The sequence below is a fragment of the Juglans microcarpa x Juglans regia genome, chromosome 1D, assembly GCF_004785595.1.
Source record: "Juglans microcarpa x Juglans regia isolate MS1-56 chromosome 1D, Jm3101_v1.0, whole genome shotgun sequence".
Classification (NCBI taxonomy): Eukaryota; Viridiplantae; Streptophyta; class Magnoliopsida; order Fagales; family Juglandaceae; genus Juglans; species Juglans microcarpa x Juglans regia.
The window spans coordinates 48,610,647-48,633,860 of record NC_054594.1 but is presented as its reverse complement, the minus strand read 5'-3'; the positions used below and the strand labels follow the sequence as shown (position 1 = coordinate 48,633,860).

Genomic DNA, 23,214 nt, shown 5'->3' with positions numbered 1-23,214 from the left:
TACAGACTATTGTCTTTGAGTTGAATATTCTTATGATGTCTTCAGTTGTGCTAAATGACATTTATATTATCAGATCAAGAATTTGCAATTACAGAGAAAGAAAGACCTTCAGTTTACATTGTTCTTGATATGATTGATGTTGAATTTGGTTGATTTGAAAACTTTGACGGAGTCGTGAGAGACATTGCAGAGAAGTTACGAAATGGATCGTGGGAGACGGCAATTTGGGATTTAGGTGCGGAAAAGAGGAATTTTTTATGTCAAAATAATATTTGGCCAGTAACTTAGACTCAACAGATTTGATCAGTGAAAATTATCAAAATTAAAAATATTGTAGTTTTGTTGAGTCCACTACAATAAATTTTTATACAACCTAATTAAACTTTGATGAAAATATAGTTTTGTTGAGTTCACAACTAGCTACCATCTCTTAATTAATGACATTTTTTTTTTTTTTCGATTCCCCCTGCTCAAAATAAAGAAGTCCAATCTCTTGGTTCACCCGGTCCCATTTTCCTCCTCACTTTTATGAATGTTAAATGCGCATCAATTAATAATTCTCATTTCCAAATTTGGAGTAAAAATCTTATAATCTATATATAACTGGCTTCATTCAGCTGCTTACATATTAATGCAAGATGCGGATTATTGACAAAAGGAACAAAGTTTTATTTCTCAACATAAATGAACCGAGGGACTAAATACATAAAAGGTAATGAGTCAAGGTGGCAAATGGGCCATAGTCCTATAACACAGTAAAACGTAGGTAGGATCGTTAATGAAAATGGGAGTTAGAATGAGCATGTTGCATTTCAATTGACTTGCAAATGCATGATGTGTCACAGCATATAAACCATTCACGCTGTAGCAGTTAATATGGCTCGGGTTTGCTCATAGCATATAAAACATTGTTACAAAGTAAATGGTAGGACAATTGAAAATGATAATACTACTCATTCTAATGGGAACATGATACACAACTACTTTTCCATTTATATTTAGCAGTTTTATATCTCTATTACTTAATTAAATAACAAAATATTGAATGAAGAACAATATTCCCCTTTAACCTAATATTAAACAAAGCATTTAGAGTTGATTTTCCACTCCCCACTCAGAGAAATCCCATAAAACTTCTGGGCCAGAAAATCTATTCTATTCATCTTTCACTAAGGCCACTTTTATTTTCAGAAAACTTCTCAACTCATCTCATCTCATTTCATTATTATAAATTTTTCAAATTTTAATAAAAAATAAAATACATAATTCAATATTTTTCAAATCTTAAAATAAAAATAATATTAAAAAAATATATTTTAAAAATATTTTATTTAATTTTTTAATATTAATCTTAGTTAATCTCATCTACAAAAATAAATGAGACCTAAAACTTTGGGTACCATAATCTCATTCATTCATTCCGGACATATTTTTGCTAGTTTATCTCAGGGCATCACAGTCTGGCCCAATCTTATCATGTGTAATGGGCTGAAACCCATTGTAGCACCGCTCGTGGCCCAACAATAACCGAACGGTGTTCTGTGTTTAGCACCAAATTCCAATCTTTTCTTTTCTCAACGTCTCGGCACTCTCCGCAAGCCCTAGCTCCCGCTGTGCACAGTTGGCGTGCCCAACCGAACCCAGACAATCCGAGCGCTGAGAATGGCGACGAGTGAGCACACAGTGCTGCAGTTCACACCGTCTTCGGCGAGTTTTTCGGCGAGGGTTCACCCTCTAGTTATCTTCAACATCTGCGATTGCTACGTGAGGCGTCCTGACCAAGCCGAGCGTGTAATCGGTACCCTCCTTGGCTCGGTCTCTTCCGACGGCACGGTTGAAATCCGCAACTCCTATGCCGTTCCACACAACGAGTCCTCCGACCAGGTTTCCCTCCCTCCCCATGAGATTTACATCGAACTTGCGTTATTATAATATTTATCTTGGATTTTAAGATTTGTATAATTACTGTTTGGTCTGTAAGAAAAAGAAAATCAGAAAGGTAAAATTGATTAATCGGGACCTGACTTAGGATGTTGAATGAATTTGCCGTATTTTATCAGTTGAAGGTTTTATTTTTGGGAAATGATTTTATGCCAACTTAGCGTGTCTTAACTGTCAAATTAGAAGTGCCGATTCAGTATTTGGTTTTAAAGACCTTGCACAGTCTATCTATGCTTGCGATAGTCACTGATAATGCTCCCACACATCAACAATATTCATGTTTTCTCATGCTCTTTCGCATTTTCCTTGTTTTTTTTTTAAAAAACAAATTTGAATTGCAGGTTGCTTTGGATATCGAGTACCATCACAATATCCTAGCATCGCACCAAAAAGTGAATCCGAAGGAAGTCATTGTTGGATGGTAAATGGCACGTTACGTTTTTACTCTTTTAATATTTAGTTGTTGATAATACTAGGAACTATTTCAAAGCTGCAAAATACAGATTAACAAAGGGGTGCGAGAGGAGGAGGATTTTATACGGGGAAATTTACTTGGTATCAGATCGATGTGAACCGTTATCAAAGGTCAAAATGAAGTTCATGTCTTAACAACTTGTTAGAAAGAAAAAGAATAAAAAAAAATTGTCCAACCCCAAGCTTGGGAAATCCTCTTAATATCAAAATATCAACTAAAATGTAGCTACTTTTGAGCTTTTGGTTTCTCGTGTTTTGAAAATGGACAGGAACTGACTCCTGCTTGGCTGCTTTTTGGATTAATTTGGGGTTTATGTCAAAGGAGTTTTGATTTGTATGAGCTGGTTGCAATCTTTCTTTGGTACCTTATAGAAACAATTAATGTATGCAGGTATTCAACTGGTCTTGGTGTCACTGGTGGTAGTGCACTCATACACGAGTTTTATTCTAGAGAAGTTCCCAATCCTGTTCATCTGACTGTTGACACAGGATTCAGGAATGGACAGGGAACAATCAAAGCGTATGTTTCTTTCATTTTGTCTCTTGGAGACCGGCATCTTGCTGCGCAATTCCAGGAAATTCCTCTTGATCTTCGTATGGTTGAAGCTGAACGAGTTGGATGTAAGAATTCACTTTTAGTTCCTCATTCCTTTTGAACAATTCATGACAGAAGACTAAGGACAAGCTTGGGGAGTGAGATAAGATGAAAATTTTGTGAATAGTAGTAAGATAGTTTGTGAATAGTAATGAGATAGTTTGAGTTAATGTTTTATGAGGTTTTGGGAAAGGAGAGAAAACAAAATTGAATAAAAAATATTATAAGTTAAAATATTGTTAGAATATAGTCTTTTAATATTATTTTTGTTTGGAGATTTGAAAAGATTGAATTGTTTTTTATTTTTTGTTTGAAAGTTTGAAAAAATCTTAATGATTAGTTTGAAAGTTTTTGTGTTTTGAGTGATGTTTTGGAAAGAGATGGAATGAGATGAGATGAGATGAGATGAAAATTTTGGGATGAAAATTTTTTCCAAACAAGCCCTTAACATAATGTCTACATGTGCTGAAAAAGTCTTCGTAGTTGATGAAAAAGTCTCTTTGTTCCTTTTAAAAGGCACACCATTATTGGAGTACATTGTAGGCTTGAAAAAAAAGAAACGAAGGGATTCAGTTATATTTTTCTGGGCTCGTTGATCATTTGAGTGATGATGTGTTGTAGTCTGATGCAAATCTATGTGTGATTGATTGGACTTATAATCTTGATGCAACTTTGATCAAGAATAAATTTCATGATGGCAGTTGATATCGTAAAGTCAAGAACGGTTGACAAACTCCCAAATGATTTAGAAGGGATGGAAGCTTCAATGGAAAGGCTATTAGCTTTAATTGATGATGTCCACAAATATGTTGACAATGTTATGGTAAGGTTGCAATATCTTCTCAATTATTGATCATGTGTCTTTTTTTATTTATTTTGGCACCGGGTGCCCGGGACAAAGTCCTAAATAATCTTGGGAGTTTTCAACAAGTGCAGCTTGGGTAATTCAATGAAAAATTTTCCCAGCCCAATGGCTCCAGAGTGTGAATGCAGAGTTTGTTTTGTATGGCTCGCCTCAGGATCAGTACACCACCCCTTGAGGTTACTGATCACCTCGTTTTTGTTTAAGATTATAAATGTTTTTCTTCACAGGATGGGCATGTAGCTCCAGATAACAGTATAGGGAGATTTTTATCAGAAACTGTATCGTCCCTTCCCAAACTGTCACCATCAGCTTTGGATAAACTTGTAAATAACAGTCTACAGGTAATTAAATATATTAGGTTAATACCTTCGTTAAGGTTAGAATTGAAGTAAATGTACTAACTGACTATTCAACTGATTATCCAATTTGGCTGTTGTTCTGATGGTGAATTTAATCCTTTTTCTTTTCCCTTGCAGGACAATTTTCTCTTGCTCTATTTGTCAAGCATCACCAGGACGCAGCTCAGCTTAGCCGAAAAGTTGAACACAGCTGCTCAGATTTTGTAGTGCGAATCTGTCTGAAGGAACCCATGTGCCAAGAAAATTTAATTTACCAAGTGTTCCGTACGTGATGTATGGCAACTTTGAAGTTGCTGACTTTTTATTCGGAGAGAGTCATGATATGTTGCATGATTTTGAATAGGCGGGGTATCATTGATTTGAGGAAAGAAGAGTCCTTTTGCGGCGGTTGAATTATATCTGGAGCAAATTTTTGTGGTCGAGATCAAGTACTATTGTTTCTTTTCTGGTATAAGAATGCTCCCGAGATTTTCTTTAATTTTTTTTTCGCTGGGTTTATTAATATTAGTAAGTTTCTTAGAATGTTAAATGTGGATAGGACTATTTCCACAAAACCACTCAAATCTATGATTCTATCGTACATGTACAGTTGCTTTCCTGCAGTTAACGAGAAACCTAGTCACGTATTTGACGTCGTGTTTAATTGATTGATATGCTTTCGTAGTTGCTTGGCAATTCTGGGTTAGGAAAATGATAGACATATAATTTTTTTTAGAAGTTTTTATATAATTATGTCTTAAAGGAGGGATATTTTTATAAAATAATTTATAAAAATAACATTAAGACTTTTATACGAGGGTAAAAGGGTTGTAAAAGGGGTCATGTATCATTAAAACTTTAAACCTGAACCTTATTCTTGTAATTTTGGCGTATAGCCTGATCAGAGATGGGTGTGTTTATGTCAAGTGATTGCTACTTCTGTAGGAAGTGCTCTCTGGCATTGTAGCTGGTATGGTACAGATCGTCCAAATGATTTTGTGAAAGAGAAATCTATTATTGATATGTCTTTTTTCATTTTTTATTTATTTAAATACACATATTTATGTGTTTAAATAGAATGGTAAAAGATAAATTACATATCGATACGTGATATTGAAGATGATAAGTAGAATTCGATAATTATCTGTCTTTTGAAATTTGAGAATGGCAGATGGATATATTAAATTATATAAGTCAAAGTTAATCTTACACGTGTATAGCAGTTAGTTATCAGTAGTTATGTTAGTTACTCTTTCTGTACGTGTATAAACAGACATCAGATACTTGTACACAAAGCAAGTTTTATCAAATACAATTTCGAAACAATTCTCTCTCCAAGATCTTTCTGCTCTCTATTCTTTCTTGTATTCCATTTCTTTCTTTTGTTCAAATCTGATAAGATATTAGAAGAAGAAGTGAACTCTAATATGAATAATAATTCGACTTCTGCTCATCATCATCATCAAAATTCTTCACTTGAGAATTTCTTCAATCCTTATTATATTCATCATGGAGAAAGTCCTGGATCGATCTTGGTGTCTCAACCTTTGAATGGTGACAATTACTACACATGGAGTAGATCAATGGTGACAGCTCTCAATGCCAAGAACAAGACAGGTTTCATAGATGGAATTGCCCTGCACAATCTGATCCATTGTATATTCAATGGTTTCGATGCAATAACATGGTCCTTTCGTGGATACTTAAATCTCTTACACGAGAAATTGCTACTAGTGTTATCAGTACTTTTGTTATTGAAGAGGTTTGGAAAATTCTGAAAACAAGATTCACACAAGGTAATGGCCCTAGCCTTTTTCAACTCAAGAAAGATCTTGCTTCTTTAGTTCAAGATCAACAATCTGTCAGTTCTTATTACACAAGATTGAAAGCCTTATGGGATGAATTTTCCTCCATGAAATCAATTCCACATTGTTCTTGCACACCAAGTTGTTCTCGTGGAGCTTCGAAAACAGTAATTGATCAACATCAAAATGAATATGTTGTTCAATTTTTAATGCAGTTAAATGATTCTTTTACACACATCAGAGGACAAATTCTCATAATGGATCCGATGCCTTCCATTGATAGAGTTTTATCTCTTACTTTACAAGAAGAGAAGCAAAGAAAGGTTGTGGGATGCTCTGTGTTGTCTGAATCCGCTGTTTTGTTTAGCAAGAATGTAGCTGCTCCTGCAACAAATGTCAAAAACTATAAAAAACAAAGATCTAAACCAATTTGCACTCATTGTGGTCTCACTAGTCATACGATTGATAGATGTTACAAGCTGCTTGGATATCCTACTGGATATCGTTAGAACCCATGAACAAAAACATCTTTTGTGCATCAAATTTCATTATCTTCCAATGCCTTTGATGAAGTATCCAAAAACTCATCCACTCCTCAATTCCCTTTCATCCAAGAACAATGTCAACAGCTTATTTCATTCCTTCAAACCTCTTCACAAACAATTCCTCAACCAACAACAATGAATGCTATGACAAATCCATCTTCCAACTCTTTGAGTTTATCAGGTATGTTTAATCCACCAGATTTTACCTTTAAATAGGCAAATTCTTGGATAATTGATAGTGGTGTCACTGATTATATGGTTAGTTTTCTTTCGCATCTCACTGCAATTAATTTTGTCACAAACACTTTTGTAAAATTGCCAAATGGTACATGTGTTCCTATGACACATATTGGAAAATTATCAGAATCATTGATTCTTAATAATGTTCTATATGTCTATTCTTTTTCTTTTAATCTCATTTCAGTCAAGAAACTTACTAAAAACTCATGTTGTTTTTTTCTTCTTTCTGATTTCTGTCTCATACAAGACCTACACTCTTGGAAGACAATTGGAGTGGCTAAACAAGTGGTTGGGTTATATTTGTTGCAAGCATCTGTTATCAATTCTAGGGCATTTTTTGCTCTTAATTCAACTTTAATCATTCATTCTTTAGATATCTGGCATTTTAGGTTAGGCCATCCTTCCTTCAAAAGGATTCAAACAATTCTTAAGTTGATACCTAATATTACTACTTCCAATTTTTCTTGTAATATCTGTCCATTGGCAAAATATAAAAGATTGCCATTCACAACTAGTGATTCTATCAGCAATAAAATCTTTGTTTTGATACATTGTGATATTTGGGGTCTCTTTTCTGTTGAATCCATTATTGGTTTTAGATATTTCCTTTCAATTGTGGATGATCACTCACGTTGTACTTGGGTGCATCTAATGAAAAATAAATCTGACACTCGACCTCTACTTCAATCATTTTTTAAACTCATTGAAACATAGTTTGATATTCATATCAAAACTATAAGGACTGATAGAGGAGCTGAGTTTGATATGCCAGTTTTTTATTCTTCTCAAGGAGTCTTACATCAACAAACTTTTGTAGCTACACCTCAACAAAATGGTGTAGTTTAGCGTAAACACCAACATCTTTTAAATGTGGCACGATCCCTTAGATTCCATGCCAATTTACCTCTCATTTTCTGGAATGAGTGTGTTCTCAAAGCAGCTCACCTAATCAATAGAACGCCCTCTCCTTTGTTATCTGATAAAACACCATATGAAATCCTTTTCTCCAAGCCACCAAATTATTCTAATCTTAGAGTTTTTGGTTGTCTATGTTTTGCATCCACTTTATCTCAAAATCGTTCTAAGTTTGCACCTAGAGCTCATCCTTGTGTTTTTCTTGGTTATCCATATGGTACCAAAGGTTACAAACTTTATGATTTGGAAACCAATACTATTTCTGTATCCAATGATGTCATATTTCGAGAATCTGTTTTTCCATTCATAACTGGTTATGATTCTCCCACTCAATCAGTAGTCATACCAGTATCTCAAACAGATCATGGTCTTGCTTCTGATTATACACTCAAATTGTCTGCAACTCAGATTTCTCAAAATAATCTTTCAAATTCCATGAATGAAAATACAGACAGTTTACCTCTAACAGTGATTTAGCAAAATTCTAATTATGTTTCATCACAACCTATTATCAGAAAATCCACTAGAACACATAAACATCCATCATATCTTGCAGATTACCATTGCAACTTAGCCACTTGTGCAGAGGCCATTTCATCATCTGATTCCTTGGGTAAAGGTTCAACCTCAGGTACTAAATATCTACTTTCCTCCATATCATATTCTAATCTTTCCTCTTCTCATAAAGCTTTCACACTTTCTATTTCATCCCACAAAGAACCAACATTTTTCAGAGAAGCCATAAAACACAATCAGTGGTGTGATGTTATGGCTGCTGAAATCAAAGCCTTGGAAGATAATAAGACTTGGACATTAACTCACTTGCCTCCCAACAAGCAAGTTGTTGAATGTAAGTGGGTTTACAAGATAAAATCCAACTCCAATGGTTTTGTTGAAAGATATAAATCCCGCTTAATTGCTAAGGGTTATATATAGCAAGAAGGACTGGATTATTTGGAAACTTTCTCTCCAGTTGCCAAGCTAGTTACTGTGAGAGTACTTTTAACTATTGCTGCATCTAAGAATTGGTCCTTGCACCAATTAGATGTCAACAATGCATTCTTGCATGGAGTCTAAGAAGAGGAAGTGTACATGTCTCTTCCTCTTGGATTTCACTGTCATTCAAGTGGTTTTTCTGCTTAGGGGGAGTTTATGCCATCTGTTAAAGCAAATTCCATTAACTCTCAATTTGTATGCAAACTAGACAAGTCATTATATGGTCTCAAGCAAGCATCAAGACAGTGGTTCTCAAAGGTCTTCTCTGCATTGGTGGATCATGGTTTTGTTCAATCTTCAGCTAATCCAACTTTGTTTACTCTACAGAAAAACAATTCATTCATTGCATTACTAGTGTAAGTAGATGATATCATCATCACCAGTAATGAGGATGCTGCAGTAGCTAATTTGAAGCAATTTCTCCATTCACAATTCAAGCTCAAGGATCTTGGCCCTTTAAAGTACTTCCTTGGCTTTGAGATTGCTCGATCCACCAAAGGAATTACTGTTTCACAGAGGAAGTATGCACTCGGGATACTTTCTGATTCAGGTTATTTGGCTTGCAAGCCTGCTTCATTCCCTATGGATCAAAACTTAAAACTCTCTAAGACAGAAGGCACAATTCTTTAAGATCCATTTTGCTACAGAAGATTAGTGGGACGACTTCTCTATCTAACAATTACCAAGCCTAACTTGTCCTTTGATGTTCAGATTCTAAGTCACTATGTTGCAAATCCTACTGATGTTCATCTAGCAGTTGCTCATCGTGTCCTCAGATATGTCAAAAGTAATCCTGGTCAAGGGATATTTTTTTCTTCATCCAGTGATTTGCAACTCAAAACCTTTTGTGATGCAGACTGGGCTGCATGCAGGGACACCAGAAAATTCATAACTGGTTTTTGTATATTTCTTGAATAGTCACTTGTTTCATGGAGATCCAAGAAACAAAACACAGTATCTAGATCTACAACAGATGTTGAATATCGTGCTATGGCAACAACTACATGTGCGATTACTTGGTTGCAACACTTGCTTAATGACTTGTTCACTCCACAGTCCAAACCAACTGTGTTTTTTTTTTTTTTTTTTGTGACAATGAGGCTGCTATCCATATAGCTGTAAACCCATCTTGAGGGAGAGTATTAAATTATATAAGTCAAAATTAATCTTACACATGTATATATAGCAGTTAGTTATTAGTTAGTTATGTTAGTTACTCTTTCTGTTGGTGTATAAATAGACATTAGATACTTGTACACAAAGCAAGTTTTATCAAATACAATTTTGATACAATTTTCTCTCCAAGATCTTTCTGCTCTTTGTTCTGTCTTGTATTCCATTTCTTTCTTTTGTTCAAATCTGATAGGATGACTAATTATTTTAGGTGAGGATCGACCAGAAATTGAAGAAAATGGTTGATAATGGGACCAGATTGAATAGAAAAGAAGTGTCATCACTTATGAAACTGATAGAAACTACTCATTATCAGAAAATGGTTGATAATGGGACCGGATTGAATACAAATGATGCACTTTCCGGTTGGGGCGGAGCCTAATAAGGGAATAAAGTACACTCATCTACGTAGTTTTTACCTTTTAAACGTACCATTAACATAATAATGATATAACATGTGCGGAAATTCAAAATTTTATTTTCAATTAATGAATACTTGCATGTTTTGTCCACTCTTGGGGTCTTTCCACTTATTCTGATTGGGAGTTCGTTAGCATTAGTGCTTCAGAAATTTCCCATGATCATGCAGTCATTGGGTGGATGGGACGATGATAATTGCTTTTGCTTTTGCCTTTTTGTCCGGACGGAGGAAGTGGAAACTTTAACTCCTGTTAATGTACAAGTAGACAAACGTGGTGGAGACAGAAGAAAAGTTGCAGAAGACAAGAAATATGGGGCGGCCTAGATTTCACGCGTGCCCGGTTTGTAGCCTAGACTTCTCGAATCTCACTGAATAACATTTTCCTCGTTCTTCCCTGTCGGAACCCCCCACCTCTCTTAGTCTCTCTCTCTCTCTCTCAACGTTAAGAAAATGTATAGCTGCAATGAGATGATACGTGGACAACCAGTAAGGACAGGCAAACACGACAATATTCTAATCACAAAAAAAGTAATAAATTTATAAATTAAAATAGCTTAATTTTTTTCCTTTATCACTCTCGACCAGGCAATCTGCGATTGATTTTTTTTTTCCATATGAAATTTTGATATTTAATTGATTTCTTTGAATTTATTTAAAATATCACCAAGAAAATACTTCATGGATGGAGTTTTAATTGATAATTATTTTCAGATTATCATAATTTGTAAAAACAATCAGATGTGAATTAAGCAATATGATAAATAATCGGTTTAAATAAAAGAACACAGGAAGCAGCTCAGTTTCCGGAGCCTCCTCTACGAGCTGGTAGCACCAAATGAGTGTGAATAGACGGACAATTTATTATATTATTATAAAGCGATACGGATAATAAGGAAATTCACAAACAGATGCTGCGTTGTTGAATTGGGTATACGGCCACCTGCAAAATAATTTTAGAATGGGTTCTCTTATTTTATTGAGACTAGGCTTTAGATCAATGACAAAGCGTCGTGCCAAAGTACAAGCAGACAAATTTCACGCCCGTGAATAAGAGCCCCTCGGGAATTGTAGAAATTGTGCGCACAACAATTTCCCGCTGTACTACTTTATTTTCGTGAACCCAATATCTTTGATTCTTTATGATAGTTATTTTTTCCTCTAAAAAATAATTGCTGATATCACTTTTCATTACTTGCACTAATACGTGCAATTTCTTGTAATAATTACATGGGTCGACGAATTTTTATAACAATTGATAAAACAAGCAATGTTTTTTATTTTTCCCCATTTGTCAGATTGAGTTTGAAAAGTAGAAAAATTGATGGCGATCATTGATTGTACAATGTCTATCCTCTTTCAGCTTTTTTATCAGTTTCCAAATTATCGAAATGACACGAATGAAATGAAAACAAGACGCTACAAAACATGCCTATGAGTGACCAAACCTTTTAGTATAAGTTGGTGCGGAGGATATGTTCTTTGACTTCTCATGTTATAAATAAGTCAGTGTCTTAATACATCACTTACAGTGAAATTCATTATAATTTTAAGAAAAAAAATCAAAATACCGACCATTTTTTAGCATATATAATTGATCATGTAGAAAGTTTCAACTTCAATGGTGTGTTGGATGTGTTAAAGAAAAAAAAAAAGACTTCTAAATAAATTTTCTCATGTTCTAATTTACATCGTACATGTTATAAAATTATAATTTTCTTAATCTAACATATCAACCACGTATGTAGAAGATATATCGGTATATCCCATGCATGCACCAGTTTCCAAATAAAACATTTTCTTTAACGACACTTAATAAAACAAAAAACCAGCTTCTACACGACTTTATTTATTTAACTCTATGATAGTTTTGAGTACTGATATATCATAATCAAACGAGCCTAATTTCATATGAAAAGATCAAAGTTTCTGAATGTTCGCATTTCACATCCCGCACAAGCTATTGCAAGTGCTGTGAGTTTGCAAGAGTTCGTTTCTCAGATTTTTGTCTGTAGAAGTTGAATCATTTTCTTCTATGAAGAGTGAGGTTGAGCTGTCTCTTGGACGTTTGTCTATTGAGAATATCAGCAGTAGTGAAGATCAGACCAATTATAAAAGAAAATAATGTACTGGTAGAGCTCTAAATGCATTATTTTAGTAATTTATGATGTCATATTTGATATGGAGACATCTCAGAATGCATTCGTTTATAAATGTAAGTTTCTTGATGAATGAATGATGACATGACAGTTTCCATAAAAAAAAAAAAAAAAAAGTGTCCAGTACCTCACCATTCTCAAAAATTTTATTTAAAACTAATTCTTCCTTAATTAAGGGACAAGCTGGTTGAAATAGAATATACTTGCCACTTACAATCAGATCACTTCACCTAGCTAGTCATGATCTATAATCAAAATAATATATATATATCCTTAAATATTTTAGGTTCCCAAAATTTTATCTAAACAAATTAAAGAAGTTGCCTAATTTTCGAACCAAAAGATGGATGACTTAAAAAAATGCATGTGGTTGGCCTAAGACAGGAGCCACATGACATGAGAAAAGCCGAGTTGCTCCCCCTTTGGCTGGTCATGAGTTGTCTATCCCAAATCTCTATTTGGTGGCTTTGTTGTCTATTAGTTTATGTTCCCATATTCTTAAAAGAAGTTTTAACCCAACCTTTAAATTTTTGACTGAGTTAGCTGTACCCATTGCATGGTCAACCAAAATGAGTATCTCTGTCAGTCTGTCGTGATCACAACCGTCCAACCCAAATCGGACAGTGTGGAACTTTGACTTTCACTTGCATCAATCTCTTTTAGGCTGACACCCACTTAAGATATTATATGAAATTTGAACAATTCTATATGATCTTTAGCAGACACACACTTGTTTAAAAACAAAGCTTGGATTACTCGGATGTCTTGGTGGGGTTGGACTAACTAGATTAGTCTACTCATGACCATATTTTTTTATACATATTGAGTTATATATAATAGAAGCAAGTGCAAACTTTACTGAAAAACACAAACAACCCTATCTATATATATATATATATACACAAATTTATATGTATGAACTCAAGGAGTTCACAGATTTTAATATACGACAAATAATTTAATCATAACTAGTGAAACTTACATATTGTCTGCTCGCAGACCGAAACGTTCAACAGTGGCAGCTTTTACGCTTGTCTCTCTATTTCTATCACTCAGCACAAAAATCCGGGAAAACACCGGAAAAAATCCGAACAATACAATCTCATATTCCCTAAAATCAAAGCAAACTGGAATAAACAATGGGTAAATTCAGCTATTCATTGATCTCTGATACATGAATAACAAAAGAAAACAAACCACACAAAGGATGTTTCAAATAAATTATTCATACATGGTATTATATATGCACACGAAGTACTCGCTTCTTTTCAGTTCAGAAGCTCAGAGCGAAAGTTTAGATCAGACAGAAGTGCTTAAAAGCATTTGAAGCTGAGAGATGGAGGAGGCCGGAATGTCAGCCTTTTGCGTTAAAGCAGGAAGTGTTCGTGGTGGTGGTGGTGGTAATGGAAGTACTACTAGTGGAACTAAGTGTGGGCGTTGGAATCCGACCGCTGAACAGGTTAAAGTTCTGACTGATCTGTTCAGGTCCGGACTTCGAACCCCGAGCACTGATCAAATTCAGAAGATATCCACTCAGCTTAGCTTTTATGGTAAGATTGAGAGTAAGAACGTCTTTTACTGGTTCCAGAACCATAAGGCTAGGGAAAGACAGAAGCGGCGTAGAGTATCCTGCATCGATGAAAAGGATTTGATCCTCCAGGACGAGCAGATTTCATCTGTAAAACGTACGTTTAAGGATCTAGGAATACGAAGTAATTTGTCTATCTGTCAAAATAAGCAATTCTTTTCTTCAGTTCATTGTTTTGAAGAAACAAACTCAGCATTAATTACTCCTTTTAGGTCTATATGATCCTACTATTGTATAATGCACCAGGACTGTCTAACTTGTGCTTATGTTTAATTTACTCATCTTGTTCCACTATATTTCGCAGATTTCACCGACATGAATCGGTATTCCGAGCCCGAAAGAGTGATTGAGACCCTCCAACTTTTCCCATTAAATTCTTTCGATCCTGAGTCCGAGAAGCTGAGACTACATGCAAATGATTACAAGGAGATTACAGGCTTTTCATACAAGATTGGGACAGAAATGGAGCACTCACCATTGGATCTGCGTTTAAGTTTTCTGTAAATTACAAGCTTCGAATCTTTGCATGTGGGGGGGGGGGGGAAGGAAAATGTTCTCTTGGAATCATTGGTCGTGTATTTCCGGGGAAATATTTAGGTTTAGAAAGAAGGGGGAAAGAAATGGATAAACGGTCAAAAGTTGTAGCTCATGAAAGTTTACGTAGCAATAGATTCTTCTCTTTTTTAAATTATTGAAAATGCTTCGACATTCTTCTCTGCATGCTCGTAAAAACATTGTTTTATCTCTCTGTGTTTACTCTGTTGGATATTTGTACGCTCGGAAATTGGAGTTTCCTCTCGTCATTAGAAAAGTGTTGTCGGGTACTGCATAAACATATATAATGGTAGAAACGGGTCGTTGAGCTAGCGGGGCTGCTACCAATTAATAAAGTTCGAATTTTTATTATACGTTTGCCAACCGTAGGTCGACATTGAGATCACCAACGTTAATGTTTGAACTTTGAATCTGTTATAATTAGATGTCTATCTCCCTCTTCGACGACGTTATTAAATTCCTTGATCAATCTTAATTATAAGGACAGTACTGTTTCTAATTAGTTTCATAGACAATACTTGAAACGTGGTGTGCATTGTACGAACTACGTCTGCTATCGAGCTTCGGTAATGTCAGATAATTAGATACACGTACGTGATCATGAGCCCAGTTTGATTTTAATTTTAATTCGCAGATCAGAGAACACATATCAGAATGCACCACCGACGACAGCGTACGTACTATATATATATATCATCATGTGAATTTGATTTAATTTTAACCACGTGGTCTCGATTAGACTTGATGATTAAAATTAATAGCATTACTCTCACATTATTAAAATGAATAATACTACGTATAATTGTGAAGTATGCAAGTACCGTATAATCATTTTAAAAAAGAGTGGAGTCTACTAATAAAAAATTAATTTTTTTATTTTTTATTTTTTTATGTAGGTCTTATATTTATTCATTTTTTTAAAGTGATTTCACAACGTTTATATACTCATTACTGCAACGTGATTATATAAGAATTTTAATAAAATTTGAAGAAATCCTTTTTCTTCATGCCCAAATTTTTATTTGTCTCGGCTGATATCTCATAGTGATTTAAGTTTAGTATAAATCTACTCTAAAGCCGGTCTAGGCTCTAACACCCCACACCAGCTGATGTGGCTGACCGGGTTTAGTGTCAACAGTTTAATGCCTTCAAGTTACCCTTCCATCTACTCATGCCGAATCCCCCGCGAAAGAAACGATGAACGAATCCCCCACGAACAACAATGCGAACACCACGAAGCACCAAGATTGAGCGATTTTGTCTCCCCTCCAAAGCATCTTAGACGCGTGAGACGCGAGACGCCTTACATCTCGAACTTTGTCCATTTCTGACCTCCCAACATCTGAGTTTTGAAAAAGGCTTGACGGCTCGGAATTTAATTGGACCCAACCAGCCAAGAGAAACGCTGAACGCCCAGCTCTTTTTATGTATTCATGATCATTCTACTTTCGAAAATTTGAGTTTCTTCAATCACAAAAGAGAAAGACGAGTCAGAGAAATCAAAGCTCGGAGAAAAATAAAATCATTTCCGTTATTGTAACAAACGAAAAAATGAAAATGTGAATAAGAAAATGGATGAGAACAACATAGTCTTTTTTTCTTGTTTTGTTTTGGCTTCGTTTGAATCATCAACCTATCTCAACTCATCTCAACTCATCATTACAACTTTTTCAAATTCCAATACAAAATATAATAAACAATTCAACTTTTTCAAATCTCAAAATAAAAATAATATTAAAAAATAATATTCTAACAATATTTTATCATTTCAACTCAACTCAACTCAACTCACTTTAACATCCAAACGTAACCTTAGTTTCTAGCGAAAAGCTCGCCGGAAAGAAAACAGGAAAGGCGGCATTTGGGTTTTCCAATGAAAGACAAAATTAATTATAGTTGCCACCTATCCCTCCGTCTCTCTCTCTCTCTCTCTCTCTCTCTCTGAGCTCACAGTAGAAGTGCTCGCAAGCATCTCGACGGTGAAATAGAACAAAAAAAACAAACACATGAACACAAGAGGCAGAAAGGGAGAGAGGCGTCGCAACACTTTACTTGGTAAAAAAATGCTACCGTGGACACCGTGACGACAGCAGACGGACAACAGCAGAAGAGCGACGAGAACGAGCAAGAGAGACAACGCTGAAGTTGGAGGAAGAAAATTCGAACTGATTTGGGAAAAAAGTTGAGAGGTTTGTCTGGTGCGTTTTTCTGTAGCAAAAAAGAAAAAAGAAAAAAAGAAATACACATAAGTGGTGTGTGGTGTTGGTTTTCATATAGGCTTAAGTGTAAAAGAACTCTTAAGTTCAATCTCAGGCCTTCTATTCTAGTCAGTCAGACTTTTTTCAAAAAAAGAAAAGATCCAACCCAACTTTTTCTCTGTAAGGCCCACGTAAAAGCCAGATTAGGGCTCTAATCCACGCCTCGGGCTTATAAAAGACCAGCCCATGTATTAGGCCCAACCAATAACCCGATCGGAGTTCTTTATGTTGAAGTCTTCTTTGAGGAAGAAAGAGCTACCGACAAGGCAATCAAAAGCAATTTATACGGCGAGTGCTGCAGGGGTTTCCTGGGGAAGAAGCAAGCTGTGAAACTCGAAATCGAAGCGGAATGGATGTGATAAAGACGCAGCAAATAGCGGTGAGACCCATAGAGAAGGTGATAGTACATCCTCTGGTACTGCTCAGCATCGTCGACAACTACAACAGGGTCGCCAAGGACACTCGTAAACGCGTTGTTGGGGTTTTGCTCGGTTCCACCTTCAAAGGCACCGTCGATGTCTCTAACAGCTATGCAGGCAGGTTTCTCTATAATACCTGCTTCTTATTCAATTTCCTTGGATCTGGAGATTTTCAAATTCGTATGTTTAAAGTCTATGGAAAATAATGGCTATAATTACTGCTGCTTAGATTGTCTTCTTTTCTGAACCTTTTGCTAATGTAAATTTTTATCCACAGTACCATTTGAAGAAGATGAAAAGGATCCAAGCATCTGGTTTCTTGACCACAACTACCACGAATCAATGTTTTCCATGTTCAAGAGAATAAATGGTATTGCTTCTAATCTAAATTTTCGGTCCCGTTATTTCAGATAACCAGTAGTTTTTTTAATCAGTAATTAAGGATCTTATTGATGAGGAATAGGCATACCCCAAGTAGTATGTTAAAAGTTTATTAATTTATTTTTCACAGCCAAGGAGCATGTTGTAGGATGGTATAGCACTGGTCCAAAGCTGCGGGAAAATGACCTGGATATTCATGGATTGTTTAATAAGTAAGATTATCAATTGTAATTTCCCGAGTAATTTTACATTTTTGTTCGTGTTTCTCACATTTTTATTTGCATTTCGTTCGTCTTCACCTTTACGTTTTTGTGCCCTAACTTTTGCATTATCTTCATTTTCTTTCCCCTTTACCTTTTATGCACTTACCTATTTTGAATGCGCCTTATCATTTGATATTTTGATCTTCCTAGAAGGTTGCGGAGCTACTAATTATCATTTTCTTTTTGACTTGTAATTCTTCTGGTTATGGTTCGTGCACAAATTAATATAGAGAACGCTCATTGGGGGGATTAGAGACTTATTTTTGCAATCTTTGTTACTTTGGGCTAAGGCAATTGTATTAGAGGGGGCTAATTTTAATGACTTGTATGCTTTTTTGTTCGTAGTTTGCAGTTAGGTATTTATCTTTTGTATACCACTTCTGTACTTGGGCTATGCCTAATTATTAGGATCAATAAATTTTCTTATTAAAAAAAACAAATTAATATGGTTCACAACTAGTTAGAAGGATTTATTACCCTTAATTTGCATGTAGATCACTAGTTGATATTTTCTTTGCTTGATAAATGTATTATTTCAGTCTTGGATATATGAGTTCCTGTACTCTTTCTTCCTCAGATTTTCTCCATGTAGCATCTGTATCTTAGAAAATTGAGCTTCTATATCCCCCTTTTTCCTCCTAACATGCATTTTATAGTGCCATGCTGGGTAGATAGGTGCCCTGCAGTCACGCATTCGAGCAAGAGCCTTTGCCTTTCTTCTCTATGTAAATAGTTATATTTTTCCATAGGTTTTCTTCCTCCATCCAGCATTAATAACAATTTCTTGTATTGCAGCTATGTTCCGAATCCTGTCCTCGTCATAATTGATGTCCAACCCAAGGAACTGGGAATACCAACAAAAGCCTACTATGCTGTTGAAGAAGTTAAAGAGGTAGACCACAACTTATTTTTTGTAGGTCTTGTCATATTATTATATTACTTATAAAAAAATGTCTTCTCATATTAAGCTGCTATCAGCACAGCTCTAGTATACCCGTTTCCATTAATGGCCAAAGCAACTTTTGTTTAAGACTCGATTCATATGTTCTACGAAAATTATCCGAGAGTTTTATATGTTTACAGAACGCCACACAGAAAAGCCAGAAGGTGTTTGTTCATGTGCCTTCAGAAATTGCTGCCCATGAAGTTGAGGAAATTGGTATTGTCATTAAACATAAAGCCGAGCTGCATTTATTTTTGCTGCTTTGATTTTTTTAAGTATATTATGATGATTTTTTTTTTTTTTTAAAGTTTATTAACACACATTCTACCTGTCCCTATCATAGGAGTGGAACACCTGCTTAGGGATGTGAAAGATACCACCATTAGCACCCTTGCGACAGAGGTTTTATCTTGACTCTCTCTCTCTGTTGTGTGTGTGCATGCACACTTTTTATGTCTGTGTTTGTGTTTTTTTACCATTTCTTGTTTTTTCAACCCTGTGGGGGCGGGCTGGGCAGGGGACAAAATCTTAGCATCTTTTGTTTCGTGCAGGTGACTGGGAAGCTAGCAGCACTGAAGGGTTTGGATGCCAGGCTTAGAGAGATACAGGGTTATCTTGACCTTGTTATCGATGGAAAGATCCCATTAAACCACGAGATTCTTTACCATTTACAGGTTTGTTCCTAGGTTCCTGACAGATAGGCTTGGTCTAGGACTTGTTTGAATATATTAGCAAAATCGTTCAGCATAAAAATGGGTAAGCCAAATGGCTCCTTCCCCTTCTGTTAGTGCAGGATGGAGGTTATAAAGTCATGGTGAAACTTTTTATTTTTTTTAATGACATGAAACCTCACAAGGCAGGGCCCTGACCTTTTGGACACCCCCCCCCCCCCCCCCCCCCACACTAGGGAGTAAACCAGATAGAAGACTTCACTAAACTGTGTATGTTACGTTCATTCAGGGCCATAATTGCCTGTGTCTATTGATTGTGCTTTTTGAATATTTACCTTTTACAATATGATATTGATTTTTTCAAAAGCAATAAACCATGAACCTGGGGTTCTTGCTATTTTCTTGACATATTTGCTTTGTCCACTTTTCTTCTGTTGCCGATGCATTGATTATTGGGTGAATCATCATGATTTTTAGTACAATGATCTTTATCCAGAATTTAATGCCATATATTGTGTTTTTTTTAGTTACCACTTACCATTTCACATTTGCTTATGGTTATCGTGTGCTTTATGCTATATTTTGGCAACATATGTTCATCTTGAGTACCATAGGATTGACTCAAACTTATCCCATATAACTTATTTAGGAATTTGTGGCCGGCTGCTTCTAAGTTTGATCCTCTGAATTTGTCTCTGCCCTTAACGCAATTCATTGTTCGCGCTACATTTTTACTGGTCACCACCAATCAATTTTACGGATGAAATTATTTTGATCGTTTGCATATATTATGATTTTCTGTTGCAGTGAATGATGATCTTTTGTCTGTATCTTTTCAAAATACTTGTAGGATGTGTTCAATCTACTGCCAAATCTCAATGTGGCTGAGTTGATCAAGGGTTTTTCAGGTTAAATTACATTCTCCTGTTTAATTCACTGGGTGCTTTTTTTAATCAAGTTTTGCCTTAATGAGAATTAAAGATACAAAAGGAGGGGATCAATGTATCAAAGAAAAATAAAATGAAAGGGGAACAAGAGCAAATATTTGGTCCGATCCCATGTTTTCTTGATTAACTGTTTGCTGGAGTGCTGCGTTTTTCATTTTTATCTTTAGATTGTTGAGTGATGCCCTTAATGTGCAGTGAAAACGAATGACATGATGTTGGTTATATATCTCTCTTCCCTTATCCGAAGCGTGATCGCTCTCCACAACCTGATCAACAACAAGGCAAGATACACTTCCCAAGTCTAATATTAGAATTTAAAACATTATTTTAATATTAGCATCTCTTGTCCCAAAATCTTGATTATATATGCCCTGATGGCTTAAACTTATCTTGTATGATTTCAGATCCTCAATAAAGAACACGAGAAAGCAGAAGACTCAAAGCCAGTTGCTGTACCAGCTACAGCTGGAAGCTAAATATATAGATCTCATCGTGCTTGGATTTTTGAGGGGGATTCATTTTTTATTTCTGAGTAGTACTGAATGAATTTTAAAATCCGAATCTTGGGGACTTTTGCTGGCCAGCTTGGGGTACACACGGACATTTATCTAATTTGGTCCTTCCTTGGGTTTACTAGGGTCCTGATGAGCCAGTGTTTCCTGTGTACTTCAATGCCGTCTAATTCGCAGGTTGATGACAAAGATGTTCATTGATTGGACATTCGAATGCTATTTCGTTTAAAGTGCTTTCTCCTTCCATTTCATTCGTCCTCGACTCTCATGTCATTAGAGAAATTGTGATTTTTGCAATTATGACATAAATCTTATCTGTTAGCAAATAGACGTCCTGAATAAGAAAAATTCTATTTATACGTAAAGCACACATTCTGTGCGTTGTTGACCTGACAAGATTTGACTTATAAAAAAAAAATTCAAAATTTAAATATTTTACAAATAAAGTCTTGTCATCTCATGATCCCCGAGCAAAAGCATGAGGGAAATAATTGATCCGAAAGTTGCGTTTAAATATTAAATTGAGTTATTTTTTTATAAATAATAATGAAGTGAGATAATTGAGTAAGTTTTGTAAGATTTATTAAAGATGAATTTATTTGTATTTGTATATTGAGATGAATTTAGATATATTTATAGAAATTTGTAAAATAATTGGGTCCCACCATAAATATACTGTTCACATGTCAGTGTTTTCTCCCGCGCAGCCAACGATTATTCCACTATTAGCACCTAAAACCGGCTAGTCACAGTACCCATTCTTCAAGCTTGCGCCCAAGTATAAAATATTTATGACAATTTCTGACAAAACAATGGGACTTTCTTTTTTTTTTCTCCGATTTCAGTGTTCTTAGCAACAATGGGACTTTCTCATTTGAGTTGATTTTTTTCCCAAAGCCGGCACTTCACACAACGGAAGTTTTCTATGATTGTGATTGGGAAAAAATCCTCCGGCGTGCAGTGAAGTTTTCTACGTTAGCTGCCGAGCGGGTTTTGAATGGAACTTCAATTTTGGGATGTTCTGGAAGATGGGTTGGGGAAGAAGATGGACAGAAAAGAGAGAGAGAGAGGAGTTATAACGGAAAGAAAAAAAGTAAAGACATGCGCAGAATAATGTCAGAAATCCTGTAAAGTCGATGTCTTACGTCTATCTACAGTGGTGAAATGAGTTTTACATTTGAAAACTCAGCTCAAAGTGCATTTGGATGGCGGATGAAGATTAAATTTAAATTAAGCTAAGCTGCTTTTATCTTCCAAACGCATCCTTAGAATCCCAAGAATGAAACAACATTGAGGGTATGTTTCATTAAAACTGCTACGTACAGTTGCCCTATATAAGCGGCGTGCTTTAAATAATAATAATAATAAATATAAAAGAAAAAAAAAGACCAAAATAAAAATAGAAGAGAAATGCAAAGAGTGAAGAAAGGCATCAGCTCTTCATGTGGGTTTTGGTGGTCGTTTGGGTCTCTCAGAGATCGTCTTATTTGGATCTTTTTATAGATTAAAAAGGCAGCTCGTCGTCTTCTTTGTGCCTGTGCATGATGGAGTCATGGCCAAGCCCAAGGTGAGAGGTTGGGTTCACACAACAGCAGCAACAACAAGGAGAGTTCAATGCCACTGTTTTACAGACTGAGATAGCTCTATAAAGAGATCAGACGAGTGAAAAAAATAGAAGGAGAAAAAAGGAAAATGATGTGTAAAGTTGTTTGATTGACTAAGAGGAAATGGAAATTGGAAACCCAACCCGTAAGAGAGAGAGAGAGAGAGGAGATGAAGTTCTCTGTTTCTCTTGCATACTTTTCATTTGTCCATGCAACTTCATTTTTTTAATCTAAATCTTCTTATTACTAGGTACTTTTCCCCTTCTCTGATTGACCAGAGAATCTGCTGATTTATCATAACTTCCTATACTTTTGTAGATGGTAGTGGTATAATAAAATTTGTCTTTATCATGCTTTATTTTCTTGTTTTCAATGATAAAATAGTGTGAAGTTGCATAGTATAATGTTAGAACTGATTGCAAAATGGAGAGGGAGGTCTAAGGGTTACGAAATGGAGAGGTAAAAGGAGAGGACCTTAGGGTTATGGAAATGAAATGGAGAGGAATTTCATGAAACACACCGTTTTATTCCTCAAAAAAACACAAATGAAGCACAGTCGTTTTATTAAATGACATGGCCACCACGTCAGCGTTTGCACGCCAGTTGTGC

At 35.5% G+C, this 23,214-nt stretch overlaps 3 protein-coding genes across 3 annotated transcripts; all 3 read left to right on the top strand.

Annotated features, from left to right (window-relative positions):
- Positions 1 to 1,500: 1,500 nt before the first annotated feature.
- LOC121248323 (eukaryotic translation initiation factor 3 subunit F-like) lies at positions 1,501 to 4,860 on the top strand. Its single transcript, XM_041146799.1, has 6 exons — positions 1,501 to 1,884; positions 2,283 to 2,362; positions 2,807 to 3,036; positions 3,712 to 3,833; positions 4,103 to 4,216; positions 4,352 to 4,860. Exons 1-6 carry the CDS (start codon positions 1,663 to 1,665, stop codon positions 4,439 to 4,441), a joined length of 858 nt encoding a protein of 285 aa, XP_041002733.1. The 5' UTR covers positions 1,501 to 1,662; the 3' UTR covers positions 4,442 to 4,860.
- An 8,859-nt stretch (positions 4,861 to 13,719) lies between these two features.
- LOC121249303 (WUSCHEL-related homeobox 5-like) lies at positions 13,720 to 14,701 on the top strand. Its single transcript, XM_041148034.1, has 2 exons — positions 13,720 to 14,149; positions 14,357 to 14,701. Exons 1-2 carry the CDS (start codon positions 13,801 to 13,803, stop codon positions 14,554 to 14,556), a joined length of 549 nt encoding a protein of 182 aa, XP_041003968.1. The 5' UTR covers positions 13,720 to 13,800; the 3' UTR covers positions 14,557 to 14,701.
- A 2,375-nt stretch (positions 14,702 to 17,076) lies between these two features.
- On the top strand, positions 17,077 to 21,252 carry LOC121247646 (26S proteasome non-ATPase regulatory subunit 7 homolog A). The gene is made up of 10 exons (XM_041146078.1): positions 17,077 to 17,401; positions 17,562 to 17,654; positions 17,796 to 17,877; positions 18,724 to 18,820; positions 19,012 to 19,087; positions 19,215 to 19,273; positions 19,423 to 19,545; positions 20,393 to 20,450; positions 20,685 to 20,770; positions 20,894 to 21,252. The coding sequence occupies exons 1-10, from the start codon at positions 17,215 to 17,217 to the stop codon at positions 20,963 to 20,965; spliced, it is 933 nt and encodes a 310-aa protein (XP_041002012.1). The 5' UTR covers positions 17,077 to 17,214; the 3' UTR covers positions 20,966 to 21,252.
- The last annotated feature ends 1,962 nt before the right edge of the window (positions 21,253 to 23,214 follow it).

Bases quoted from the DNA above. Each gene is read 5' to 3' on its own strand.
- LOC121248323 (XM_041146799.1), top strand. From the start codon at position 1,663: ATGGCGACGAGTGAGCACACAGTGCTGCAGTTCACACCGTCTTCGGCG. The intron at 1,885-2,282 runs GTTTCCCTCCCT...TTTGAATTGCAG, and splicing joins ACAACGAGTCCTCCGACCAG to GTTGCTTTGGATATCGAGTA. The intron at 3,037-3,711 runs GTAAGAATTCAC...TCATGATGGCAG, and splicing joins TGAAGCTGAACGAGTTGGAT to TTGATATCGTAAAGTCAAGA.
- LOC121247646 (XM_041146078.1), top strand. From the start codon at position 17,215: ATGGATGTGATAAAGACGCAGCAAATAGCGGTGAGACCCATAGAGAAG. The intron at 17,655-17,795 runs GTATTGCTTCTA...TATTTTTCACAG, and splicing joins CATGTTCAAGAGAATAAATG to CCAAGGAGCATGTTGTAGGA. The intron at 20,451-20,684 runs GTTAAATTACAT...CTTAATGTGCAG, and splicing joins GTTGATCAAGGGTTTTTCAG to TGAAAACGAATGACATGATG.
- LOC121249303 (XM_041148034.1), top strand. From the start codon at position 13,801: ATGGAGGAGGCCGGAATGTCAGCCTTTTGCGTTAAAGCAGGAAGTGTT. The intron at 14,150-14,356 runs GTACGTTTAAGG...TATATTTCGCAG, and splicing joins GCAGATTTCATCTGTAAAAC to ATTTCACCGACATGAATCGG.